We start from the raw sequence: 27,732 nt of genomic DNA on the forward strand, positions 1-27,732 counted from the left end.
TTAACTGGGTTTTTAGTTCACTAATTAACTCTGGTATATTTTGATGCCATGTAGACAGACCCTGAGCATTTTTTTACCCTACTTATATACATACCAGTACTTTTAAGGGTGGAAGTGCAGTTCTCCATTTCATGATTCTGTGTATATTTAATAATCAATTACAGAAGAATCAAGAGCCCCATCTCTTCTTGCTACCCTTCCCCCAATTGTATTTTATACAGGAGCAGAAGGGAGAGACTCAAGTGCCGATGGAGACATAGAGAGATAAGACAACTCAGTGCATTATATAAATCCCATTTTTCCAATTCCTTTGTCATACACTGATGACACCTCTGCGATATTGGCAATCCCAAGTCATGGAGAACTTAAAAACATGCTTGGTGAGACATCTTTGAGAAAATCTAGACAGCCAAGCTTCTCCTTCATTAGTTAGGTAGTCACATTTTCCAAAGAAGACTAGACTGTCTCTTTGAACACCCGGCTATAGGTCACATGATTGTCTGTGGCCAGCGCATTTTTCAGACACTGCCAGAAGTATGGATGAGCCTGTGGGTTTGTTGGCCACTCAAGGACAGAACTCCCACAGAGCCTCTTTCGGAGCTGGAGGAACTTGGACTTCTGTAGGGGCTTCTCAAGGAATATCAAGATAATTACATCCACTTTTTCATCCATGAGCCTCTGATGGGACAAGTAAAATGCTATCTTAAAATTTTCAGTCTTTGCATACTTGTCTGTCATCACAAACACGGTCTTCTTGCTAAGCTGTATGCTCTGGGAAAGGTTTTCCAGAACTGGCTGCCCTGGTAACCAGTCCCTTTCCTCAAGACATAAATTAAAATGTTTCTCTCTTGGGTCTTCCAATTTGGCCACCAGCTCATCCAAAACCCACTCTGTCACTGCTGGGTCTTTAGTATCATATATAATAAAAGCATCATAGCAAGATTCTGGTGATATCAGACGTTGATACCCCTTTATTTTGGCCTTACAGAAATGGTAACTATACCACACATCCCAGAAATAGAGGTGGCTTGCTGTCATAACCACCATCAGAAAGAGAGCTGCCGATGTGGAAAGTGAGAACAGAATCAAGTTAGTCAGATCTAACTCACAGGTATACAGATCCAGAGAGATCACACTTTGGCCCTTGTGTGCTCCTGGCCCCACACAAGTCACATCTGTGGCCAAGTGAGGAATAGTCACCTCTGTATGGTTAACCCACCAGACAAACCACACAGCATCACAGGTGCACAGAAACCGATTATGATGCAAAAGTAACATCTCCAGATTGTTGAGAACGTTTTCTGGAAAGCTAGTCTTTTGGATAATCTGGATTTTATTTGAGCTGAGGTCCAGATATCGCAACTGGAAAGCACCTTGGAGAAAATACTTTGTCAGACACCTGATTTGATTATTGCTAAGAATTAGTTTCTTGAGGCTGCTGGAACAGTTGGATAATCTCTCAGGGACAGTCTTCAGCTGGTTGTGGCTGAGGTCCAAAGTTTCTAAATTCTTCAGAGACTGGAGTTTCTTCCAATCAAAAGACGTGAGCCTATTTTTGACCAAAAAGAGAGTCTTTAGATTTGGAGGCATACCATCAAAAACTCCAGAAGGCAAGAAACTCAGGGAATTTGCAGAGATGTCTAATTCCTCTAACTTTATCAGATTCTTGAAGAATTTTAAGTATCTGTTATCACCATCTCTCCATAAAACATCCAAATGATTTCCTCTGAATTCCAGAACTTTAAGTGATTCGCTCTCCATGGTCCTGCTGGTGGAGGTAGAGATGTCATTGTTATTCATCATCAGTTTCTTGAGAACCTTTAGGTTCTTGGTAAAGTTTAGCATGTGAGTAATTCCTTCTGATTGAAAATAATGGCTGTTACTACTTATATCTAGAACTTCCAGTTCGCGTAGCTCATTAAATGCGGTTGAGTAGAGTAAATCAAGCCGGTTGTTAGAGAAATCCAAATACTTCAACCCCACTAAAGGCTGAAATTCACTGCCATTAAGAGTTTGGCCAATGGTATTTCCTGACAAGTTTAGGCATTTGAGGAAAGAAAGATGCTGAAAATCAGAGGACTTGATAAAAAATATATTATTTCTACTTAGGTCCAAAGTCTGCCCATACGAATGACACTCTTCATTAACATGAAAAAAAGAAGGAGACTCTTTGTTTTTGAACCTGCAACTCCTTGCATACTCATCGTATCTGAAATAATGTAACTGTTCAAGGACCTGGGGCCCATGGGCTCCTACAGAAGTTCTGGTGTTAGAACAGAAGCCAACTTCACTTGAATCTCCTGAAGGGGATATTTTATTCATTGAAAGATCTATGAGTTTCAATGTTTTAAATTGTTTAAATATGCTGAGGTCAGCGATTTTTATAAAGTTAGTGCCAAGATCAAGAACTTCAAGATTGGAAAGATTATGTAATGGGGAAAGGTTATAGAGTTGCAGCTCCTTAAAGACGTATCCTTGGATCCGCAAAACTTTCAGGTTTTTCAGTGAAGAAAATGCACTTGATAGATTCATAAATGCATGATAGACCTGAAGTTCATAATTGAAAGACAGATCCAGTTGGACAAGGTTGTGAAGAAGATGCAAAAATTTGGCATCCCCAATTTCTTTTGCCAAGTAGTTTTGGGAAAGATCTAGTTCCTTAAGTTTGTTGATGTTTTTAAACCATCTTTGGGACACATTCTGAAGAGAGTTGCTGTGTAGACGTAAAACTTGTAATTCTGTCAATGCATCAAAAGCCTTTTCATGGATCTGTAGGGGAGAATTATTCTCACAGGGTGTACAAGGAAATGGCACATTATAACAACGAGGGCAGTTTCCACTTAGGTCAAGAATTTGCAGTTGACTGAGGTTACTAAAATCGTCTTCACGGATCTTTGCAATGATGTTGTTGTAAAGATAGAGTTCTGTTAAAGTAGGTGGCAAAACAGTGGGGACAGCTGTGATATTGTTATCTTTCAGGGAGAGCAATTTTAAGTTTAGCAGATTTTGGAAAGCATCTTGTTCAATGAAAAATGAAACATTGCAAGGATTGCGGTAATAACAGTTTTGGCCGAGGTACAGTTTTTCTATGTTGTCCAATTCTGTTAGATTCTCTTTCATGATCGAAAAGATGCTGTTGGCTTCAAGGCTCAGCAGCTGTAAGCTGGGAGGAAGACCCAGAGGTATTTCCAGAAGCTGGTTTCCATCCAGGTAAAGAGATTTTAAAGAAGTGAGTCTACTAAAGCTTCCGGGTTTAATCTGCAGCCTCTCATGGCACATGTTGTCTTTCGGCCCAAGTAGAATAGGTACACAGTTGCATCTGAAATCTATTTCTACCAGCTGGTCCAGCTGGTGGAAGGACGCTGGAGAGATGCTCGGGATGTGGTTAATGGTGAGGGTGAGGTTGGTGGTGTTGGTAGGAATACCTCCAGGAATTTCCTTCAAATGTTTGTCTGTGCAGTCCACGATCACCTGGGTCTCTGGAAGATCCAGACTGACATCACAGGGCAGAGTTTTAGGAAACCATCTAGCCCCAAGTTTGGAAATCAGGATCATGTTAAAGAGGATAAGACATTGTCTCTTCAATGTCCACATTGGGAACACCTGAAAGTTTAACAGAGAATAAATCACCATTCACAAATATAACAAGAATCAGAGTTCAAAATTCCCATTTGCTGCTTCTCTTTTGCTACATTATAAAATAAATAATTCATGTATTTTTGTAACTGTATAAACAGCAGCCCCCTTACCCCATGACTGTATTTGTCAGTTACTGATGTTCATAATAATTTAGTTACATATTTAGCGTTTAGCATCTTAGCTTTTAGCATCATAGCTTTCCAAGATGGTAGAAATAGTATTTTTTTCTATTCACTGTTATTTAGAATGCTACAATGGAAGAGCCATCAATTAGCTTCCAAAGTCTGAAATTTGGGGGGGTGAAGAAATGTTAAAGTGCAAGTACATCTGGGAAGAAAAACACATTAAGACTTTAATGCCACACAAGTATATCTTACAAAGCAGAGCCAAGGATGGGATTTTTAAGGTAGAATTAGGTGTTTGTTCTACATGGTAGGCAATTAAAACTATATATTAACATTCAGTTAATGTTTTTCTAAGTTAAATCCGCATGTCCCTCTGTCAAAAGAGGAATGTGAAATGGGCTATATTAAAATGGCCACATCGAAAGCACCTTATCAAACGCCATGTTCCTAGAGATGTTTGAGGTTAAATCTGGTATTTGGAGATAATGTCAGTTTTTTCCACCTGGATTCATATCAGATATTTTTCTTTTTTTTTTTTTTAATTTATTTTTAATTTATTGGGGTGACAATTGTTAGTAGAATTACATAGATTTCAGTTGTGCAATTCTGAATCACATCATCCATAAATCACACTGTGTGTTCACCACCCAGAGTCACAAATTATAAACTTCAATAAAGTTTTAACTTTAAAAAAAAAAAAAGACTTTAATGCAATTAATGTTTTCTTGCTAAGCCTGCTCTGGTACCCATTATAAGAATCTTACACAATATTTGAGGCTTTTAATATTTTAAGTAGGGAAACAAAGGAGATCCATTATCCCCATTTTACAGATTAAGACATAGCTCAGCGATATTAGCTGATTTGCCCAAGATCACGCAACTCCTGCCATTTTGGCACTGCCAATCTATAATCTGGCTTTACTCTTGGATTGTTTTTGGAAATCATCTCCAATATGATTCTGGAATGAACATTTTCCCAACACATTGGGTTTACATTACATAAATTTGGAAAGGAGAGAGATTCAGGGCACTGGGTATGGGTGACCCCTAACTGGTCAAACAGGATGGATACTTACGGGAATGAAAGGAGGGGAGCTGTTAATAATTATGCCAAGACTACAGGCATAAGCCAAGACTCTGTCAGGCAACCTGGGACATATGGGAACCTACCCTTAACACTGATTCTTGGACATCCAGGTTTAACATGAGAAACACTGGCCGCTGGGGAGAAAGACCTTAAAAAGGAATATGGGAAGCACTGAAGAGCTTTACTAATCACCATATTAACTTGAAGTTGCCCTGCCTTAGAGGGTGGTTGAACCATGGACTACTCTCAAGTTTCAGGATTTCTATCTATATTTTACTGGTTTTAGTTTAACTGGTGCTTATCCATGGAATGATCCAGCCTGTAAGTCTCCAACAGGCTACTAGCTCAACCAATGTTTTGTCCTCCCAATTGACTGAATCAACCAATCACATTGATATCTAATAAACCAAAGGCCTACTTCCCTGAATCCCTCCAATAGGTAGTAAATCTTTTTCTCTAAAGCAATATAGGTCAGAAGGATCTCAGAAAGCTCCTTCACACATCTTTACATGCCTAGAGTTTGTTGTCTTTTTTTTTCTTTCACCAACCTGTCTCTTCCTTCCCATCATTAAAACCATTCACTGAGGCCAGTTGACCTCCTTCATCATCCTTCTTGACATCCGCCTTGCTTTGCCACTTTAGCTGACAAAGTCTCAGCTGGGATGATTCCATCCTTGGTCTGCTCCAAAGCCTCATCTTTGTCCCCAGACTCTCATTCTTCCAAACTACCCCATCCATTGAGCTGCCCAAATATTAATCATATTATATTGCTCTCAAATGTGTAAAATGGTTTTATTTTTCTTTTCTTTTTCACAAAATGAGCCCTAACTTTTCATCAAGGCAGCCAAAGTCTTCCATAAGACTTTGGGCTTCCTGTACCCCCTATCCATTTGTCTGTGCTTACCTGATACAACTCCGCTACCGGCTTCTCCCATCACGAAACCCCAGCCCAGCTTGCAGGTCTCTGACTCGCAAGTTCCTCCACCTAGAGTAGTCTTCCCTACCCTTTACACCTACCTGAGTTCTAGTTATCCTTTAAGACTATACTTCTTAATCTGGAGCTCTCAGATCCCTGGGAAGATATGGCAATAGGGCAGGGAGTACAGGAAGCCCTTAGATAAATATGGTATATCTTCCTTGAGCATCGATCTTACTCAAAGATTTAGGAAAAACGCTCACCACTCAGGGAGGAGGGGTTAAGTCAAGATCGGGGGAAGAGCTTTCAAGGAGGGAAAGGAGAGAAGTAGAGTAACCTATTTGTATGGTCCCTGATAATAAGATCCCAGACCAGCTATGCTTCTGTCAGAAGAAGTGATGGGTTCATGAATCCCACCATCAGAAGGCAATAGGTAATGCTACTAAGAGTGATGCTGCGGACCAGGGAGGTAAGTTATCTTACAGAGGCGGGCAAAATGGATAAAAAGACAAATCAGGAAACAGGAGCCCTCTTCCAATCCCACTCCCATGAACTTAGACGAGACCCGGGGAAGAAGTGGGAGGATTCCTGAATTACCTGAGGTAAAAATATATGCAGCAGTTGGAACAGTAGTCATCAAACTGAGTTTTCTGGCATATGAGATCTGACAATTAAGTTCACGAGCTTGTTGCAATGATGCTGCTAACCTTTTTTGATATCAGAGGGTTTATTCATTATGAATTTGTACCAACTGGACAAACAGGTAACCAAGTTTACTATTTGGAACTGCTGAAAAGGCTGCATGAAAAAGTTAGACAATCTGAACTTTTCGCCAACAGTTCATGGCTCTTGCATCACGACAATGCACCCGCTCACAGGGCACTGTCTGTGAGAGTTTTTAGCCAGTAAACAAATAACTGTATTGGAACACCCTCCCTACTCACCTGATCTGGCCCCCAAAGACGTCTTTCTTTACACAAAGATAAAGGAAATATTGAAAAGAAGACATTTTGATGACATTCAGGACACTAAGGGTAATACGACAAAAGATCTGATGGCCATTCCAGAAAAAGAGTTGAAAAATTGCTTTGAAGGGTGGCGTCAGTGCATAGCTTCCCAAGGGGAGTACTTTGAAGGTGACCATAGTGATATTCAGCAATGAGATATGTAGCACTTTCTCTAGGATGAGTTCGTGAACTTAATTGTCTGACCTTGTATGTCTAGTTTAAGTATTTTTGTTATGGGGGAAATGGAGGCTCTAAGATTAGTTTAGTTACAGAAAAGAAAAAAAAAAACCAGTGGTGTGCTGGTAAGTTTTTAACAACTGGCTTTCTTCCTCTCCCCTGACTCCCAGTCTCTGATTTGTGAAGTCCTGATTTGTGGTACTTGCCAACTCCCATAGTGTAACTACTCCCACCATGGCCAATTTTGAGCTGACCCTGTGGTGGCACTGAATGCAGAGTTGGGAAGAGATGTGCAAAATTGCTCTGGCAAGTCCATATGAGCTGGGTCCAGCAAACCACTGACTGTAATGCACCTGAGACAAAGACTGTGTCATTTCTAGTCTCTACACATGGACGCATTATAAATTAGAATGAAAAATTAATCAGAGAGCCTTTTCTTCCTTATTTCTAAGCTTTTTTTGGTACCTGTTTACTTTTCTCCTTCTCTTCTACCACCTCCCTACTCCAATTAACCCATTAGCTCTCACCTGGATTACCGTACTGGACTCTAAACTGGTCTGTCTCCATGACTCTCCTTCTCCTCTACAATTCATTCATCAAACTGCATCAGAGCACTCTTTATAAATGAAATTCAAAGTCTTTACCATTTCTCACATCATGCATGTCATGACTCCAGGCTACCTCTCTGACCTTGAACCATCTTTGCCCTTCTTTGACCACACACCAGACATCTGGCCTGTTTTCTGTTCTGCATTTAACCAATCTTGGCACTTGTTGTTCCCTCTTCCTAAAATTATCATTTTCTTCCTCTTTCTACAGCCAGGTCATTCTCATCTTTTAGGTGTCTTCTTAAGTGACACATCCTCAGAGAAATTTTCTTTGACCAATTTATCTAAATCCGCTCCCCCATGTATTAATGGTGATAATGACAGTAACATTTGTTGACTTAGGTAGCACTAACTATACGGTGAGCATCATTTTCAGTGTTTTACATGTTAACTCATTTACTTCTCATAATAACCAGATGAGGTGGCACTACAGGTCCTTGGTCCTTATCCCAAACCTTTGGGGCTACATGTGTTTTGGACTTCAGAATTTTTCAGACTTTAGAAGGTAATATGATGTGTGTACCCCATATTATGCAATACTGGGCCTGGGGCAGCATAATCAAACAAACAAAAATTTGTTCAGTAAAGCACAGGATTGTCCACTCTCAGTAGGATAAGAAAAATAAAAAGGAAGACCTAGCTCATTCAGTTCAGGTCAAGATTCGCCTCCAAATGAGTTCAGATCATGTCGTGTTTGCCATCAGCTGAGTTAGGACCCAGCTTTCAGTATGGGGATTTTGGAATCACAGAACTTTATTATTATGTCCATTTTACAGATGAGTCAACTGAGGCACAGAGAGGAATATGTATTCTGTATTCGACTGCGCTGCTAGATTTCCTTCATAGCCCTTAGCACAATCAGAAATTATTTGCTCGTAATTTACTGCTTATGATTTATGTGCTTATTTGTTTAATGTCCATCTGCATGAGAATGTAAGCTTCAAGAGACTAGGGCTTTGTGTGTCCTCATGTAAAACAGTACCTGGCACTTTATTAGTGCTCCATTATGTGTGCTACATGCATGAATGAATGAATAGTGAAATAAAGCAAAATACTTAAAAGAAAGCTCTCCTTGAAGTAGGTTCCCTCAGGCTACACCCACATTCCCCAGGGTCATGCTCTGTTTCTTCCATTTGCCATGGGATTCCTCTGAGGAAATTTTTTTTTTTAATTTTTATTGGGGAACAGTATGTTTTTCCAGGACCCATCAGCTCCATGTCAAGTCGCTTTCAATCTAGTTGTGGAGGAGGGCACAGCTCACTGACCCATGTGGGAATCGAACTGGCGACCTTGGTATTATGAGCACCGCGCTCCAACCACTGAGCAAACTGGCTGCCCGGGGAAAGAGTTAAGAAGGTCTGCTCTTATAATGCCCAGTTCAAACCTGTCTTCTTCAAGAAGCTTCCTGGTATCAATCCGGACAGAAGTAATCACTCCTTCCTCTCATCTCCTATTGCACCAATCACACATGAGGTTGTGAGAAGAACTCCGGATTGAGGGTTGGAAGAACTGGGTCCTAGGCTTGGCTCAGTAATTCACTATCTATGTACACTTCTGAGGCAGGCCCTGTGCTCAGGAGAAGACCCCCCTACCAAAAAATGACAGACACAGAAATGATGTCTGACCCCACAACAATATGGGATACAGCAAGGATCCAGACAACCCTCCTGGACCAAGACAATGGACCTAGACCAGAAAGTTCTCCAACAATTCCTTACATAGGAATTGTAGTAAGTATTTGTGAGAAATATTTCTTTTAAAAAAAATCTGATTTTAAAAAAAAAGGTCAGGGGGCCGGCCCACTGGCTCAGGCAGTTAGAGCTCCATGCTCCTAACTCCGAAGGCTGCCAGTTCGATTCCCACTTGGGCCAGTGGGCTCTCAACCACAAGGTTGCCAGTTCAACTCCTCGAGTCCCGCAAGGGATGGTGGGCTCCGCCCCCTGCAACTAAGATTGAACACGGCACCTTGAGCTGAGCTGCCGCTGAGCTCCCACATGGCTCAGTTGGTTGGAGCGCATCCTCTCAACCACAAGGTTGCTGGTTCAACTCCCGCAAGGGATGGTGGGCTGCGCTGCCTGCAACTAGCAACGGCAACTGGACCTGGAGCTGAGCTGCGCCCTCCACAACTAAGACTGAAAGGACAACAGCTTGAAGCTGAACAGCACCCTCCACAACTAAGATTGAAAAGACAACAACTTGACTTGGAAAAAAAGTCCTAGAAGTACACACTGTTCCCCAATAAAGTCCTGTTCCCCTTCCCCAATAAAATCTTTAAAAAAAAATCAGAATTCCACTCACTCATACTCATTCTTTCATTTGACAAATACTTTTTGAATGCCTACTGGGGGCAGCAGACACAGTCTCCGCCCTTAAAGAGCTCAAAATCTAGTGGAGGAGAGGAAAACTACACAGGATCTAAAATATGGAAAGTTAAGTATAAGGCAGTTGAGTACAGAGTACATATACCTCCCTGTGCCTCAGTTGACTCATCTGTAAAATGGAGGTAATAATAGAGGTCTGCAATTCCAAAATCTCCAAAATGAAAGCTGGGTCCTAACTCAGCTGATGGCAAACACGACATGATCTGAACTCATTTGGAGGCGAATCTTGAACTGAATGAACTAATTCTTCCTGTTTTGTTTTGTTTTTGTTTTTTTTTAGTTCTTTTCAAATGCCGACACTTATACATGTGTGACTTAATGGTATGTTTTTCTTATTCCATAGGGTGTTTTCTGATTCTCCCAATTAATTCTTTTTATTATCCTCATAGAGTCCAGCGATTGTTATATACCTCCCAATACCTTTTTTCTCCCTTTCTTTCATCTCATAGTGAGGATCTCCATTTGTAGCCAGGCATATGGCACTCTGGAAAAAGATTGTATTTCCCAGACTCCTTTGCAGCTAAGCATGGCCATGTGACAAAGTTATAGCCAATGTGAAGTGAGAGTAAGTGAGACGTGCATCTTCTGGGTCATACATACCCTTAAACAGTAGATCTGTTCCCCTTCCTCCTGTCTATTTCCATCTAGTTTCTTGTAATATGGATGTTGTAGCCAGCCATCTTGGATAATGCAAATGAGGAAAATATGCTAAGGATGATGGAGCAACAAGATAGATGATCCAGAGTATCCAGATCCTTGTACGACCTCATAGAGCAAAGCAGAAATAATGGCTCTGAACTGCTGACTTCCAGGAATTTATAAGAAATCATAAAATTGTTATGCTAAGCCAGTGTTAAATGGATTTTCTAGGGCATTTTTCTATTTCTATTGGAGTTTCTATTTCTATTTTTTTATTGGAAATTCTATTTCTGTTAGATTTAAACATTGCCTAATTTTAGCCAGTGTAGAATTTAGAACTGGGGAATAAATTGCTCCATGAGAGAACCTAAAATAGGTGACATTGATGTTGTCAGTTTATGGACAAGAAAGACTCAGATATTGGGAGCTGTAAAGCTGGTGATCCCTGTTATTCCATCCCAAAACACTTGACACAACTATCACCTATGCTATCTTCGAAGGCAGAACACCTGCCAACTGTAACTTTTGTTGTCCTAGTTTTATTGAAATATAAGTGACATATAACACTGTATTGGTTTAAAGTGGACAACATAATGATTTAAGGTATACCTGTTGTGAGATGATTACCATGTAAGTCTATTTAACATCTATCACCTCAGGTAGTTATAATTTTTTTTCTGGTGATGAGAAATTTTAGGATCTACTCTCTTAGCAACTATAGTCATCATGCTGCACACTACCGCCCTAGAATGCCAGCTGTGACTTTACTCTTAGGGGAAATGGTTTGGCAATACGGTTGATCCTTGAACAACATGGGCTTGAACTGCACGGGTCCACTTACACGTGAATTTTTGCAACAAATACACAGTTGGCCCTCTATATCCCCAGGTTTTGCATCTGGGGATTCAAACAACCGTGGATCAAAAACAGTATTTTCCATCTATGGATCGGAATCTGTATGTGTAGAGGGCCAAGTGTAGTTCTATGTGGATTTTCAGTTGCGCATGGGGTTGGTGCACCTAACTCTTGCATTGCTCAAGGGCAAGTGTATCAATGATGTGCATTGATGGCTTCTCATTGTTTTTAGCAGTCTCATGGGAAAAATGAACTAGGGCTGTCATTAGCCAGTCTGCAAGTGGGGATGAAAGGAAATACAGCTTTGGTAAGTGAGGTTTTCTTTGCCTGCAGCTTGAACTCTAAAGTTGATTAAGACGTCCTGAATTTGGGGCCTTGCAAGGTTGAAAAAGCCAACTGCTTTACCCTAAACAAAAGCACATGTAATGGAGAGAGTCAAAGTAGCAGCCTTAAGAGGACATAAGCACATGCTCACATGCAGTTTTCAAGCATTTTCTATTAATCATTTTCCAGCGGACAATGAAAGCCGGTCCACGACAAAGAATCTGATTAAGAGTGCTGCTTTCCCCTTGACTCACACAGCCTCTAGGGAGTGATTAAATTGAGAGAGAGGAGCACTGACAGAATACAGAATCTTTAGACTTAAAGTTGTCTAGAGCTGCTCTGTCTCATATGATAGCCACCAGTCACAGGTGGCTATTTAAATTTAAATTAATTAAAAGTAAATGCAATTTTCAAATTCACTTTCCCAGTCACACTAACCGTATTTCAAGTGCTCAAGCTACATGAGGCTTGAGGTTATGGTATTTGAGCGTGCAGATATGGAACATTTTTTATTATTGCAGAAAGTTCTATTAGAGAACGTTGGCCTAGACCAGGGGTTGGCAAACTTTTTCTGTAAAGGGCTGCACAGTAAATATCTCAGGCAAAATTGAGGATATTATGTAGGTGCTTAAATAACATTTAAAATGTAACTAAAGTCATAAAAACCATTCTTAGCTCACAAGCCACACAAAAGCAGATAGTCGGACAGATTTGGCCCACAGGCTGTAGTTTGCAGTCCCCTGGTCTAGAAAAAAATCTTAGGCTGTGTTATGCTTATACATGGAATGAATTCTAAGAAAATTCAACCCAAGACTGCCAAATATTAGGTTTGGTGCAAAAGTAATTGCGGCTTTTGCAATTATTTTTAACCTTTTAAACCGCAATTACTTTTGCACCAACCTAATAGTAGAAGAAATTATATTGTGTGCAAAGCCTGTAAGTCAGTTTATATGCCACTAACTTCAGCCAAGAGCGAGTCTTCCAAGTGCCACAGAAGATTCACATTGAATGATCACAAATACTAAAGTTTTTTCAAAGATCAGAGTTTTAACAAGGGCATGAAAAGAAACCAGGAGGGCTTGGGGCCTCTAAAAGACGGGTTGAAGTGGGAAGAGTGGTACAGAAGGAAAGGAGAAGGTGTCGGAAGAAGCTCGTGGACAGTGGAGCTGCAGAAGGACTCCTACACAATCCATTTTCTCAGAAGAACTGTTCCCTTGAACTTGAAACCCCAGTGAGAGCACGGAGCTCATTTGTCTCTCCTGGGAGCAAGAACAGCCAGAATGGGACTGTTGTTGGCCTATGCTCAATAGTTGAGCCCCAGCCCAACTGGCCCTTGGAATGCTATCCACCAGACCAGACGTCTCTTGGCTTTCCACGCCAGCTGCACTGGAAACCCGGAACTCAGATGCCAGCAAGTTTGCATTCCAAGATCCATGCCAAAGAGACAATTAACTGCAACGAGATAGTTGGGCTCTGATCGAGCAGGTGAGGAAAAAAACCTGACTCAATGAACGAAGCCTTTCTACATTTGTTATTTAAAGAGAAATAATATTTGTGAGGCTTCCAAACTTAAAAGATATTCTTGAGAAAATGATTGAAAAATGTTAAACGATCCTTTACTCCAATGGAAATTTCCTTAAGTGTGAACATTTCCCCCTTTCAAACCATTGGGAATGACCTGCTTCAGACTGAAGCTGGGACCTTAGCTTCAACCAACGTTATTTTTAAATGTAAGAGTTCATTCAGTATTGAGCCAGGTCTATTTTGTCATTTGATACAAATAATCCACGTTATTTTGTTTTGCTTGTGTTTTTGGCAATGATCGCCTAAGGCATGCGTCTTCCAGGAACGTCATTTGTAAAATAGCATAATACACCATGACACAGGCCCAGCTTTGGTAATGAATCATAGCTAATTACACATGCAAACACACTGGGTAAATTTGGATGCTCAATTAGTGAGCTAATTATGGTAAATATGGGGATGTGTGATTTTGTATGCACAGGTGCTCTATTCTTTCAGCAAATCATCTCTTTTTGTTAAAATGGAAAATGTAGAATTCACATGGAACAGTCATCAGTCATTTGTGTTTTTGTTTTTTGTAAGGGCTGCTTTTTATCATGTATTTGTTATGTGCCAGATGCTGAGCTAGACACACTGTTTATATTACATCACCGAGCCCTGACAATGAAGTCAAAGAATATATAAATATTCCCATCTTATTCATGAGGAAGCAGAGATTAGAGGGACAATTTTGAACCAAGATTCAACCTCCCTATTGACCAATCATCTTCAAGTTATTTCATATAGTGGCAGCCAGTACACTTGATAGAATGTCTGTTTGCATCTTGGTTAATTTCCTTTGCAGTGAAAGGATTCTTTGCACTGTAATATTTTGATACTGTGCCAATCAGAGTTCTTAGAAGAAAAAGTTACAAATATTAAAAAAGTATCTTATGAGTTGAGTGGGACCACCTTAAGGGAAAAAGAGACTTTTTAGGTGATACATTTCTTATGAATCACATCTGATGTCCAGCAACACTATCTATACTAGGAGTTTATGACCTTGTAAATTTAAAGGCATGCTGAGCTTTACCTTCGTAATAAAGAATTTCATGCTCACATAACCATTCAACAAATATCATTGGGAACGTACTGCATGCAAGGCACCGTGCTAGACAAAGTAGGGGAACAATAATGAGTCACACACCATTCCTGCCCAATTATGAACCAAATTCCTCTGCTGCTACATCTCAGAAGCTGTGTGTGTCTCTTGCACCCAGGACTCTGCTGCCAGGAAACAAGAAGATGCAGGACAAGGGCCAGTCAGGCCTAAAGGTGATGTGCCTGCCCACTATGCAGACAACAGTTTGAATAAACAACCCTTCAAAGTGACAGAATGTATTCCCTTGGATGCACCATTTTTGTGGCAGGACTCGAGGCTGTATTCGAAATTGAATTCTCCTGATTTCAGATCCCTATTAGATTCCCACCAGAATGCCTGTGGTTGTGGAGCTGTGATGACTAATAGGAAAACACATTTACCAAGAAGTTTCTAACTTCCTGCTTTGCAGACAGTATTTTTATCTTCAAGATTTGGCAAGTTTGTAATAGATGTATGGATGCACTCCAAGGAGTTAGAAGGACAGATGGCAAGAGTGAGGAAGTGAGGTTAAGTGGTTTGCATCTTGCAAGGAGTTAGAGGAAGACCAGGATTAGTCTGACTTCTCATGTATATTTTTTCTGGGGGTTACCACCCTGTGAACTGAAAGCCAGATCAGGAGTCAGACACTCTGTCTAATGCAGAGCTACCGACTGAATTCACCTAAACCTTGACTTTCTCATCTCCACACTGTGGGGTTGAGCTAACTGACCTCAACACTCCTTTTCTATTGCAGTTATTCTATGATTCTGAGGGTTGGCCCAGAGCCCTCTGAAATTTATCAGTCGGGAGTCGTCCTAGACCCCAGAACCTCAGGCTGCCGATGTTTCAAACTGGTCTAGGCAAAGCTTCCAACCACTATGAACGTAAGGATTTCACAGAAAGGGGGAGGAAAAAAACCTAGTACATCTTTTTATAATAATAAACATTGCATGTCTTCAGATAAAATTATTTTATTAGTTTTATTCAGCTCTCTGAAATAGTAAGAATGGGAAGAACTCGATGATGATCCCTCAATTTGGGGAAATGGTTACAAATGGAAAACCACCAATAGTGGAATACTGAATACATCTTTGAAAAAATATGGAAGAGCTATAGGTATTGAAATGAAAAGCTATGCAAGATATACTATTAAGCTGCAAAACATTAAAATGAATTTTTAAAGCACTACCACAATAACATATAGTATATAATCCCTTTATGATGTGTGTGTGTACATATATATACTATATATATATATATATATACACATATATATATATATATATATATATTTGATTTGTATTTGCAGAGAAAATCATGGAAGAACACATTAGAAACTTAACAGTGATTTCTTCTGGGCAGTGGTAAGAAGGGGCCTTTGCTGGGTAGGAAAGAAGGACTTCTATATGCTTCTCTACTCTTGAGGTTTTATTTTTTTATGAAGAATATGTGTTGTTTTTATTTAAACATTCTAAGAATTACAGATGAAGTAATACAACCTCATTGTAACAATGTGGAAGGAAATTGTGAAAAATGAAAAATTCAACAAGTATTTACTGATAGCTGCTATGCGTCATGTATCTGCTTCTAAGTGTTGCATCACATCAGTGGACCGAATAGAAAAGATTCCTGCTCTTCTGCAGCTCATGTTCTTCAAATAATAAACTCAAAATTATATAACTGTAATAAATTATATGAGATGTTAAGTGATAAGTGTTATGGAAAAAGAAGTGGGGCAGGGTGAAGGGGATCAGGAATGCAAGATGGCGCTGTGACTATAAATCAGGTGGTTTGGGTGGGCATCATTGAGAAGTTGACATCTGAGCAAAGATTTCAAGGAAAGGAGGAAGTTGGCCATGCAGATCTACCTAGGGGAGAAGCATTCAGGGCAGAAGGAAGAGCCTGATACAAAGGCCTCAAGGTGGAAATATGCTGGAACATTCATGAACATGGCAACAGGGCTGCTGTAGCTGGAACAGGGAGAGGAGAAGAATGATATGAGATGAAGTCAAAGAGGGAGGGCCCCCAGCCCTCCTGCCGAGCACCAAGGGCCTTGTCAGCCATTCCAAGGATGGTGGCTTTCACTCTGAGTGGCATGAGGATCCAATGCAAGTTTTTGAGCTGATGAGTGACATGGTCTGACTTAGATTTTGGAAGGATCATGCTGGTTGCTGCGTTGAGAAGAGACAATGAGGGGCAGGGGTAGAAGCATGGAGACCAGTCAAGAGGCTAATAAAGTAATTCAAGCAAAAGACCCAGCTGGCAGGAATGGATGGAAGTGGTGAGAACTTGCCCAATCCTGGATATGTTTTAAGGTGAAGCCAAATAAAATATGACTTCAAAGTTCTTGGAAGAATGTGAGGAGCAGGATTAGAGACAGCAAATATTTCTGGGAAGTTTCCTAGCGGGGGTGGGGTGGGGGGTATAAAGACCCTGGCAGGCGTTCATAGGGACAGTAGCATCAAGAGAATTTATTTTAGGATGGCAGAAATAACAGCATGTTGTAATGCTGGTGAAAATGACATACTTCAGGTCATAAAAGTAAAAAAAAATGCAAAAAAACATTAATAATAATGATGATGATGATGTAGGAGAGAAAGGAGAGAAGGCTGGAGCACTGACCCCAAGTAAGTGAGCAGGAAGGAGACCTAGTGCACTAGTGGGGCGGTTGGCCTTAGCTAGGAATATAGATATTTCTTCCTTAATGTAAGAGTCCACAAATTTGTTGACACATCTCCCATCCTCCTTTGAACCTGGGCAGGCTTTTGTGAGTGCTTTGAAGGACAGCATCAGAAGAAGTGATGCTGCTGGACTTCCAAGGCTAGGATGGAAAAGGTGATAGAGTTTCCACCTCACCTCGCACTCGTCCTCTCTCCATCTCTCATTTTCTCTTTCTCTCCACTTGCTTTGGAGTCCTGAGCCACCAGCCTTGTAAGAAATCTGGTAACACTCCGGCCGCCATATTGGAGAGACCACATGGAGACAGAGACACCTGAGCAGCCCTCGCTGCTCCAGCCCACAGCTGTTGAGTCTCCCAGCCCAGGCAGCAGACCTCAGAGAGTGAGTCTTCAGGTGAGTCCAACCCCCAGACATTGACTGCAACTGCATGAGAGACCCAGCACCAGAGCCACCTAACTGAGCCCAGTCAACCCCTGGACCCACGAAACATACCAGCGTATGGTTTTTGTTTTAAGGCTATGCATTTTGGGGTGATCTGTTACACAGTGATAGCTAACTGGATAGGAGGTCACGTAGGACATATATGTCCAAAAGTTCTGGGTGGGTACACAACGAGAGGGAAACATGTGGAACTTCTTTCCAATTGCCGCCATGCTCCCAGTGAAGTAGGAAGCAAGGTTAGCAGCTAAGAGTGAGGAGGCAGCAGGAGGTGCTGGAGGTTCAAAGAGAGAGAAGGTGAAGAGAGAACTCTAGGAGGGTCAGGGAGCCACTGGATAAGGAAGTCGAGTGTTATTACCTGGTGGCAAAAAGGAACCCCCTCAAAAAACTCCTCACCTTTCTGTATTTAATTTGCATTCCCCCTTCCAGTCTTTATCATACATTTTTTGCCTAGCCCTTATCTGGTTAGATTTAATTATTAATAGTTTCTGCAAAAGTCTTCACAAATGGAAATTCATCTTGAGATGAGAGGAGGAATCCTTACTGTTATACTCAGGTAAGGGAGAATTTCCTCTTCTCCTTCCTCTGCTCATTCACCTAACCAAGCAGTCAGAAGGCCAGCATACTGGGCAACCCCTGTGGGCTACCCTGTGCCAAGCTTCAGGGGACACCACCATGCACTCAGCTGCTCCTCTGATATCTTTTCAGGATCACAGAGCACATAAAAGCCAAGTTGCCAGAGCTGAAAAAGAAGTATTGGCATATGCACTTCTGGTGGAGGGAGTCCCGTGAACCAACTGGGGAAACAAGGGATTCTGTCATGGCGGGGAGCGGCAGGTGGATGAGCTAGGTTGAACTAGAAGTGATGGCTGGCTGGAGGATAAGAAGAAGGGACATGCAAGAGGCGAGGAGTGGGGGAGCAATTGTTGGAAACCCTTACATTTGACTTCACTAACCTTTTGCCATGTTGATCTGGAACTGAATTGCTGGATAATTACATGTGTATTATTTACATCCCCAAGGGGCCAACCAAGCTCTGTGAATAAGGGAAGTTACTTAAGTGCTATTTGTTCTCTAGACCAAGCCTGCACTGGAAATTTCCCTAATAGATTTATGACCAAATATCCTCTTTCTGAAAAATTTGAAATACTTCCAATTATAGTCTAATTTCTGTAAACTGTAACTACCACAAATGCCAAAATCTTATTATACAACAGAAAATTTTAAGTACAGGAATATTACCCACTGACATTGAAAAAAAGACTTTTAATCATTTACTTCCTACGATTTTAGCTCAACAGACTTAGTTTTCAAAATAAAAGAATAAAATGATATAGTCTTACAGAAATTAGGAATTCAACGGCTATTATGCATCACAACAGGTACCAAAGACCATATGATTTTAAAACTTATTTGACCTTATACCCTATTGCGTTGTTTTCCGTAAACCATGAGTGGCACTTTTTCCTGTAAGGGACAGTTAGTAAATATTTTATGCTTTGTAGGCAATATGGTCTCTGTCACAACTACTCAACCCTTCGAGTAGTTTGCCTTGCAGTGCAAAAGCAGTTATAGTCGATATATCAACAAATACACAAACAATAAAACTATTTATGGACACTAAAATTCGATTTTAATATAACTAACTTTTACACGTCAAGAAATAGTATTCTTCCTTTGACTTTTTCAATCATTTAACAACATGAAAAACATTCTTGTTTTGGAGGCTGTACAAAAACTGGTGACAGGCTGGATATGGCCCACAGCCATAATTTGCCAACCTCAGCCCTAAACTTTGGGGGGGCTTCTAAGATATAAATGATCTATTCTTGGGGTACACAGGCTTCAGATGTCACCACTCACGCTAAAAGCTCATGATATCAAAACTAGATTTCATACCTGATCTAACTGCAGTTTAAACCTCTCCCAGAAACATCTTAACCAACCAGTCTGGAAATTTCTGGTCAAGCACCAGTAATCTGTCATGTAGGCCCTCTCCACCCCCCCACAGAAAGAAGAGTGATCTTTCATGATCTTTCTTCTTTCATGATAAAAACCCTTCTGGTTCTCTTCCCCCAAAGGAAAGACATGTAAACCCAAGAATAGTCCTGCCTTTTCTTTTGTTACTATGTAGCTCCCTTGCCCTGCCCTTCTTCCTATAAAACTTCTCATTTCGTATAACCCCTAGGAGAACTCTTCTAGTTACTGGATGGGGTGCTGCCTGTGTCATGAATCACTTAATTAAAGCCAATTAGATCTTCAAATTGACTCGGTTGAATTTTGTTTTTTTAACAAAAGACACTGGTTGGTTAATCTGTAATTATCGTTTTTAGTTTCAGCACCATCTTCCAAATTTTTAAATAATCAGAATTGATTAATTTAGTCAATGGATTCCTTATTAACCCTTGGTTTAGCCATGAAGAAATTTGCTATAGTTAAGTGCAGAATAATGTTTTTAGTTTGAAACTTGCTTAACTACTCTTACATTTCGACATGCTTCCTTCTAGTACTGATTTCCCCATTCCTGTATCTATTTCACATAGTGAGAAGCATTTTTAGAATTAGCTGGGTGGGGCTTTGTCAGTGCAAAGACTTGATTTAAAATTTTTGTTCTGCCACTTAAGAGCTCTCTCACTTTGATGAATCACTTTACCTCATGAGCCTCAGATTTCTCTATTGTAAAATGGTTAGAATGCAGGGCTTTTTTGTGAAACTCTGAAGAAAAATAGGTAACACATTTGTTTGTGTAAACCATCATCACAGATTAACCAACCTTTAGTTAGCATCTAGCACATGCATTAAAAACATCAGGAATAAATGATACCAATTTCTAGCTTGTTTCCATTACCATTATATCATGAGTCTTACGTTGTTCAGTATTATTTTTAAAAATGATCTGATGGTTACATAATATTCCATTTAATGGGTAGATCACAGTGAATGAACCCTTCCCCAACATGGGACATGAGAGAGTCTCTTTGCCTTGCTGCACAGACTATCTTTGTAAATAGTTTGCCACATCCCTGATCATTTCTTTAAGAAGAGTTTCTAGAAGTGGAGTTTCCATATCAAAAGATCAGAACTATAACTATTAATCAGGTTGAATAATTTTTCTGTGCTTTTTTTTTTCATGTCTCATAAAAGATCTACCAACTTCTCCTTTTGTCTTAAGATAAGATAATCAAAGCCCCCAGTTACTGTGTATCTCCTGGGTAACTGTGTTCCAGGCTTGGTCTAGGTAGAGCACAGGGGTCTCCAACATGGCTTCCGAAGTCAGGCGCCAGTCAAGACCACCCCAGCTCCTTAACCTCTCGAAGCTCCAGATCCCTCATCAGTGCCTCCCAAGCCTGCTTTGGAAGCCGAAATAGGATCACAGACATCAAGCCCTCAGCATGAGGCTTGACATGTAGTAAGTGGTCAATAAATGTGAGCTCTCTTAATTATTATCAATCTTATCATGCCATCCCTCAAGGGGCGAAGGCAGATGCAAAATGGGTTTGCATAAAAATAGACATCTGAGTATCTAGGAAATGAAACTCTAAGAAGTTGTTTCCTCTGTCACGTAATACCCCCATGGTTAACTATTCATTAGACTTTAGACACAAGATGAGCCTTGGTGTCAACATTCAGATTTAGAAGTCAGAGTGGGTTCCTGGTGAATGTGCTCTATCATGTCTGATTTGGGTGACAAAATAATTTCAGAAAAAAAGCCACTGATGTCTTTTGCTGATTAATATTTGGCATAGCTAATAACTCGCACTGCTTGCAAAGGACTTGAACATACAGTCTGTCATTTGAGCCTCACAATGGAGATGCATTATAATGCTCATTTTATAGCCAGAGAAATTGAGTTTCAGAGGGCTTGGGTGATAGGCCCAAGGTCCCCCAGCTAGCGACAGACCAGCACTGACAAAGACTCGCTGCTTAACTCAACTTCAGTCAGGCTCCTCTGAGCGACTTTTGGGTATCTGTGCCCATCTGTCTAGTTTTAGCATGAATGCTGCTAAGTCAGTTTAATGAAAATGCCTCACCCTTGATATCCGATCACCCTTGACATCTGATCAAAGACCTCAAAGATGAGTCCCCTGCTACCCCCCAAGTGATGTCTGACCTCCTTGTCCTGTTTTCAGCAAGAGTCTTGGCAAATAAGTTCATCCTGAATCCTCCCAGCCTTGATGTTTCCTCCTAGTAATTTTCCATCCACCGACCCTCACTCTACTCATCAGCTGTAAATCCCCACTTGTCCTTGCTGTATTTGGAAGTGAGCCCGGTTCTACACCGAGTTCTCTTTTCCCCTATTGCAATAGTTCCTGAACAAAATCTGTTTTTCCATCTTTCACTACTACCATCCAGCTCTGGTTTTCTTTGATAGCATGCAAGCCCAGGTTTCCTGCAATCCTGGTCCTATGTGCTCCCCTATAGCATACTTGTTCAGATGACACCATACGCTGGAAAGACACAAAGTAACTTCAGTGATTTATAGGGTTTGAAAGCCAAAAACACAGAGTGAAAAAATTGGACCCACAGAAACTATTTCCCCAGTTCAAACATCAGCCTCTCCTCACTGCAGCGCATGTTTATTCTTGTAGGAAATTGGACAGAGCATTGGCTAATCTGAAATTATGAAATACCCTCATGATTAATCATGATTATGAATTATCACAAAGAACTTTCCACCAGCAAATAACCAAAGTGCAGATTCTTAAACATCGCTCTTGCCAGCTGGTTTCAGTTCTTCTCTCAAAGATTACAGATAACACTTTTTAAGGATCTCTTAGCTGTTCTTACCATTTTTAATCTTCTTCCAAAATGGACAGAGGTCTGGTTGAAGAGAGCAGAGCAAGAGAGGCAGCAAGGTCAGCCAGAGATGGGCCCCATAGCATCAACTAAAATAAAGAGAAAACATCAAACTTTACATTTCAAAACCACAAAGTATTGTAGCTTCAGAACACACTGGGAACATTGCTTTAAAAGGTGCTGTTGAAAACACCTATTAATAGTATTTACTTCCTCAAACTTATACAGATTAGAGGCACACTCCAGAAAACATTTCTAATATTAAAAGTCTGACTTTATCTTCGAAGAACTGACATTTTACACTACCAAAATTCTTCTTTAGGGTCTAGAAAGCATGATTTGGGTTCCCTCTCACCCTTCCCTGCTTCCTGAGAACAGCTCATACATCTAATTACTTAAATCATCTCAATTTGTCCCGATGTTTGAAATACCTTTATTGATTGCATGGAGCGATTCTGTATCTGGAGTCTTCTGAGATGAAGAGATGCATGGGCTGCAGGAGGTGTAGAGTCACGGAGACTCCAGGCTGCCAGCCCTGGAGTTTCCAAGTGCAAAGACAAGGTTGGCGGGTGGGAGGAGGAGCGTGACTATTGAAGCCACCCAACACATGAGGTTTGCAGAAACAACAGGTTCCTCTTATTTCTACCACCGTAACTGGGGCAAGGTCTTGTCTAAATCCAGACCACATGCTGGACTGATCTTCCTTTTTCACAGGAGAGTTTCTCAACCTCAGCACTACTGATGTTTTTTGTACGATAATTCTTTGTTGCATGTAGGATGTTTAGCAGCATCCCTGACCCATACCCACTGGATGCCAGTAGCAGTACCCCTTCCAATCGTCATAACCACAGATGTCTCCAGACATTTCAAAATATCCCTGGGGGGGCGGGGCAAAAGTGCTGCGGGTTGAGAACAGCTGTTCCACAGAAATCTTAGAGACATGTTTAAATTGACTTTGTTCTGTTTTAGACCCAGCTGAAAGGGACGGTGGGTTTTAAGCAGCGGCAAAGCTTCCAGTTGGTTCACTCATTTTGGTTAAAAGAGGTCAGCTGTACTTGCAGTCTAGTATCATATAAAGCCTTGCTTCTCAAAGTGGGGTCCCCAAGACAGTTCTTCCTTTCCTAATTATTGGGGCCTTTTGTAGGTAAAGTCACAATATCAATAGTTATGTTTCAAAGTTCTTTAGTTCATCTAGTCGACCTGGAGAGATTTTTGAAAAATGAAGTTTGGCGTGGGGGATATCAGCTGATAATGATCAGAGTTAATATACTGAATTGAAAAGCCACTGGTGCCCCAGATCCACACTGTTTTAACCGCTTTATATGTATTATCTCATTAAATACTACAAAAGAAGTAAACGTCTTATTATCCTTTTTTTTTTCTTTTTTTCTTTTTCTACAAGCAATGGAATTAATGCAGAAAAAATAATGGACTTTCTCCAGGTCATATACCACGTACGTGATATTCACACAGGCAGTAAAAATCAATCACCTTCTTATCAAACCACTTTGCTATGGCAACCATTTGTTAAAATCCGTAGCCTTCTCACATATAAACAATAATTGATCCAGATTGGTACTAGAAGCAGAGATCCCATTGAAAACAGTAACAGAACTATGAAATACTTGGGAAGAAAATTGACACGAAATGGTTAGGAATGAAGGAGGTGGCAGGAGGGTGGGAGGCTATCACGCCTTACCTAGCAGACTGCGAGCTTGCCATTTCTTCTCCAGATCCCCTCTCCACGCCTTGCCACCCTGCTCTGTGTCCGAGAACACTGAGCTGTAAGAACAGAAACAGCTGGCAGACATCTGGTTGGGTATGGCCAATGGAGGGACAGGTCAGAGCACTTATCCCCTTGGCTCCCTGCCGCCCTTTCTGAGGCTGTGGGTTGGCTTAGACCCTCTAATGAAGTTCTTATCAGGTGATGCTTATCAGGCCTGGGGTTGTAAAGAGTCCTCCTGGAGTGCTGCTATCCCATCCTTTCTAATTTCCCTAAATCCTGTCCCCACTGTCATTAATAGTCACTTTGCTAAACCTCCATTTCTAACTTTGAGTGTGCCATCTGTTTCCTATCAGCACACTGGAGGACACAAAGGAGACGTAAATAAATGAAGACAAATGTATCGTTATTAGAGCCAGAGACCACACACTATAAAAAATGGAAATTTTGCTTAAATTGATTTGTCACGCTGTGCAATTCCAGTCAAATACCAACAGGATATCATGGGTAACTTGCCAGATTGATTCTCAATTCAGGGACGTTTTGGAAGTCAGTTGGGCATTCTTGTTGGGCACAAAGACTGGAGCTATGTTATCCATAAATGTCATCTCCTTTCCTATGGTAAAGGGCACATCACTAACTATTGGATATACAAACGAGGCATTGGAGCCGACTGGGTTAAGACCACTTGTAAGAATGGTCAGGCAATTTCTAAAAGAAAAAGTAACAAGGGAGGATTTCTCTTCCAGATCTATAAAGGCAACATAATGCCTACAATGGCATAGTATCAGCACATCAATGAAAGAGAGCAGATATCAAAATTAAGTAAAAGCACACATGGGACATTAAACTCACATCAATGACAAAAGGAATTTTAAAAGTGTTGGGCAAATGGCTGAAGTTTAGAAAAAATTAAGCTATAGTCCTACCATGTTTCTTACACCAAAATTAATTTCATATGATTCAAAAAATTTAAACGTAAGACACTGATCATTAAAAGTATTAGAAGAAACCATAGATGAATACTTTTATAATCTTGAAGTGGGAAAGTCTAAGTACGACAACAACCAACATAAAACAAACAGTGACAACCCGAGAGCCTGAAAGAAAACAGAAATATTTGATCGCTTAAAAACAAATCTATTACTAGACTTATTGCAGTGATCACTTCGTAAGGTATATAAATGTCTACCCACTATGTTGCACACCTGAAACTAATGTAATATTGTATGTCAACTGTAATTTAAAAATACATTTAAAAAATCTGCTTACTTGCCTATAAAGTGAGGAATGAGGTTGTGTGTGATCAGTAAAGACATATTCAGGTTTTATGTGGTAAGATCCTGAGAGATTATGATACTATGCATTTAGCTTATTGATTATTCTTTATGTCTCGTTATTTATCTTTGATTCATATCTCCTAGCTACTCAATGATATTACAAGCCCCTCGAGTTAAGAATGCATTGTCTCCAGCATCTTGTTCATAGTAGGTGCTTAAAAAATCATTCTTTATGATGATAAAATGAAAATGATCTGATCATGAAATAAGAACAATTCAATCAATGAGGTCAATTTTGGGAGGAAGATCGTTATTCAAATTGATCAACTGAAGTGACAAGTCATCTGATTCGTTTCACTAACTGTATGAATTTAACGAAGTGCAACTTGTCTAGTAGTTAAGGGTAAATAAAGCCTTTTGTTTTCTTATTTATTTTTCAATTACAGTTGACCTTCAATACTATATTTGTTTCAGGTATATAGCATAGTGGTTAGACATTTAAATAATTTACGAAGTGATTCCCCTGACTACTCTAGTACCCACCTGACACCATACATAGTTATCACAATATTATTGACAGATCTTGGAAGCCGATTGTTTTCTTATTCAAAAGAATCTAAGTTCTTCTTAAATCAAGGTGGTGAATTCACAGCAGAGTGGTTATTGATTTTCTACTAACTGATATTATATCACTCTATTTTAACTTCAATTACATTAACAGGCTGTTTAAAAATCTTTTTCTTCCCAACTTTATTTTGAAAACTTTCAGATACATAGAGAAGTTGAAAGAATTGTACGATGCAGCCTGAATGCCTGCTGCTTAAGTGCAACGACTGTTACCAGTGAGCTACTTTGCCATTACCTTTGTATGTGGGTGTAGTGTATAATTTTCTTACCATTTGAAACACAGACAACATGACTTTTTACCCCAAACACTTAAGTCTACATCTCCTAAAATAAAAGAGTTAACAGTAATCGCACATCACCTCACATCAACTTTACATTCAAATTTCCCCAATTTGTCCCCAAACCATATTTTATAGCATTTTGTTTTTTTCTGATTCAGGAGCTACTCAGTGTTCACACAATGAATTTGGTTATGTCTCTGTAATCTCTTTATAATCCTTCTTTATATAAAAACTTTTAAAATGTATGATATTACCCCCCTAAAGGTGATTTTAAGCTCTGTTCCAAAAATGTTCTCCTAAATGGCAGACCTGTATTTTCAGTTATGTGCTGGACTGTTTCATATGTACAAAGAGGGCCATATTGTTCTAGAACAAAGCCCTAAGGATTTGAAACATTAATGTCTAAGAACTGAAAAAAGTTTGAAAGAAAAAACCAACACTGCCATTTAAAAGCTACAAGAATTTTCTGTCTCCTTATATAGATCGAGGCAGTGAAATTCGTTGTATTCTTTGTTCCTTTTGAATCTCTCTCTCTCTCTCTCTCTTTCTCTCTCTGTTTCTATTCTCTCTCTGAAAACATTTTGAATGGGGATTTTAGTTAGGCAAATATAAGGCAAGGCAATAGCCTTTTAACTTTTTCTTTAATTTTAATAGAAATCAAAAAGAAACAAAGGAAGGGAGATAGATTGAATGGGGCTTTCAGTTAGGCAAATAAATAATATATTTCATAGATAATATATATTCATGTGGTACACAAGTATGTATGTATAATATATGCATATATTATACATATATATTATATATATATGTATTTAGAGAGAGAGAAAGAGAGAGGAAGAGAGACTGCGGTGTCAGGGGTCCCCCAAACCATCCCTAGGTTTAGTGATTTACTAGGAGGATTCAGAGGACTCAGCGCATAGTTTACTCAGAGGTATAATTCATTACAGTGAAAGGATACAAACCAAAATCAGTACAGGGAAAAGGTACGCGGGGCAATGACCAGAGGAAACTAGGCGCAAGCTCAGGTTGCACTGAATTTCCCCAGCAACCAGTTGAGAAAACACATACAAAATGCTGTCTACCAGGGAAGTTCATTAGAAGACTCAGCACCCAGGGTTTTTCTTGGGGGCAGTCACGTAGGCACCGTTTGCCTAACACGTACCACAATCCCAGACTCCCAGAACGAAAGCAGGTGTTCAGCATAAATCACATTGTTGACAAACAGGTTAGCCACAGTGAGCCTCTCTGACTAGTCCTGGGAATGGTGGGAACCCACTAGAAATCCAAGTTCCCAGATGCCAGTCAAAGGCCAACCTCGGAAGCCGGCCTTAATGACAGCAGTCTCAGGCCTGCTACGTTAACTCTTTTCTGCACAGATACATACATACACACATACCCAGATGGATACAGAGTAAACAAATCTTCCACTCTCCCTGTGCACCATCCACTCAATTCCACCCAAGCGCCATCCCCACCAGAAACCATTGTCATGAGTTCTGTACTTC

At 40.2% G+C, this 27,732-nt stretch overlaps 1 protein-coding gene across 1 annotated transcript; it reads right to left on the reverse strand.

Annotated features, from left to right (window-relative positions):
• On the reverse strand, positions 1–22,973 carry TLR7 (toll like receptor 7). Its single transcript, XM_033118137.1, has 3 exons — positions 22,748–22,973; positions 22,308–22,405; positions 1–3,603 (listed from the first exon to the last, which is right to left on the reverse strand). The coding sequence occupies exons 2-3, from the start codon at positions 22,308–22,310 to the stop codon at positions 457–459; spliced, it is 3,150 nt and encodes a 1,049-aa protein (XP_032974028.1). The 5' UTR covers positions 22,311–22,405; positions 22,748–22,973; the 3' UTR covers positions 1–456.
• Positions 22,974–27,732: the final 4,759 nt, after the last annotated feature.

This window comes from Rhinolophus ferrumequinum, chromosome X (genome assembly GCF_004115265.2).
Source record: "Rhinolophus ferrumequinum isolate MPI-CBG mRhiFer1 chromosome X, mRhiFer1_v1.p, whole genome shotgun sequence".
Classification (NCBI taxonomy): Eukaryota; Metazoa; Chordata; class Mammalia; order Chiroptera; family Rhinolophidae; genus Rhinolophus; species Rhinolophus ferrumequinum.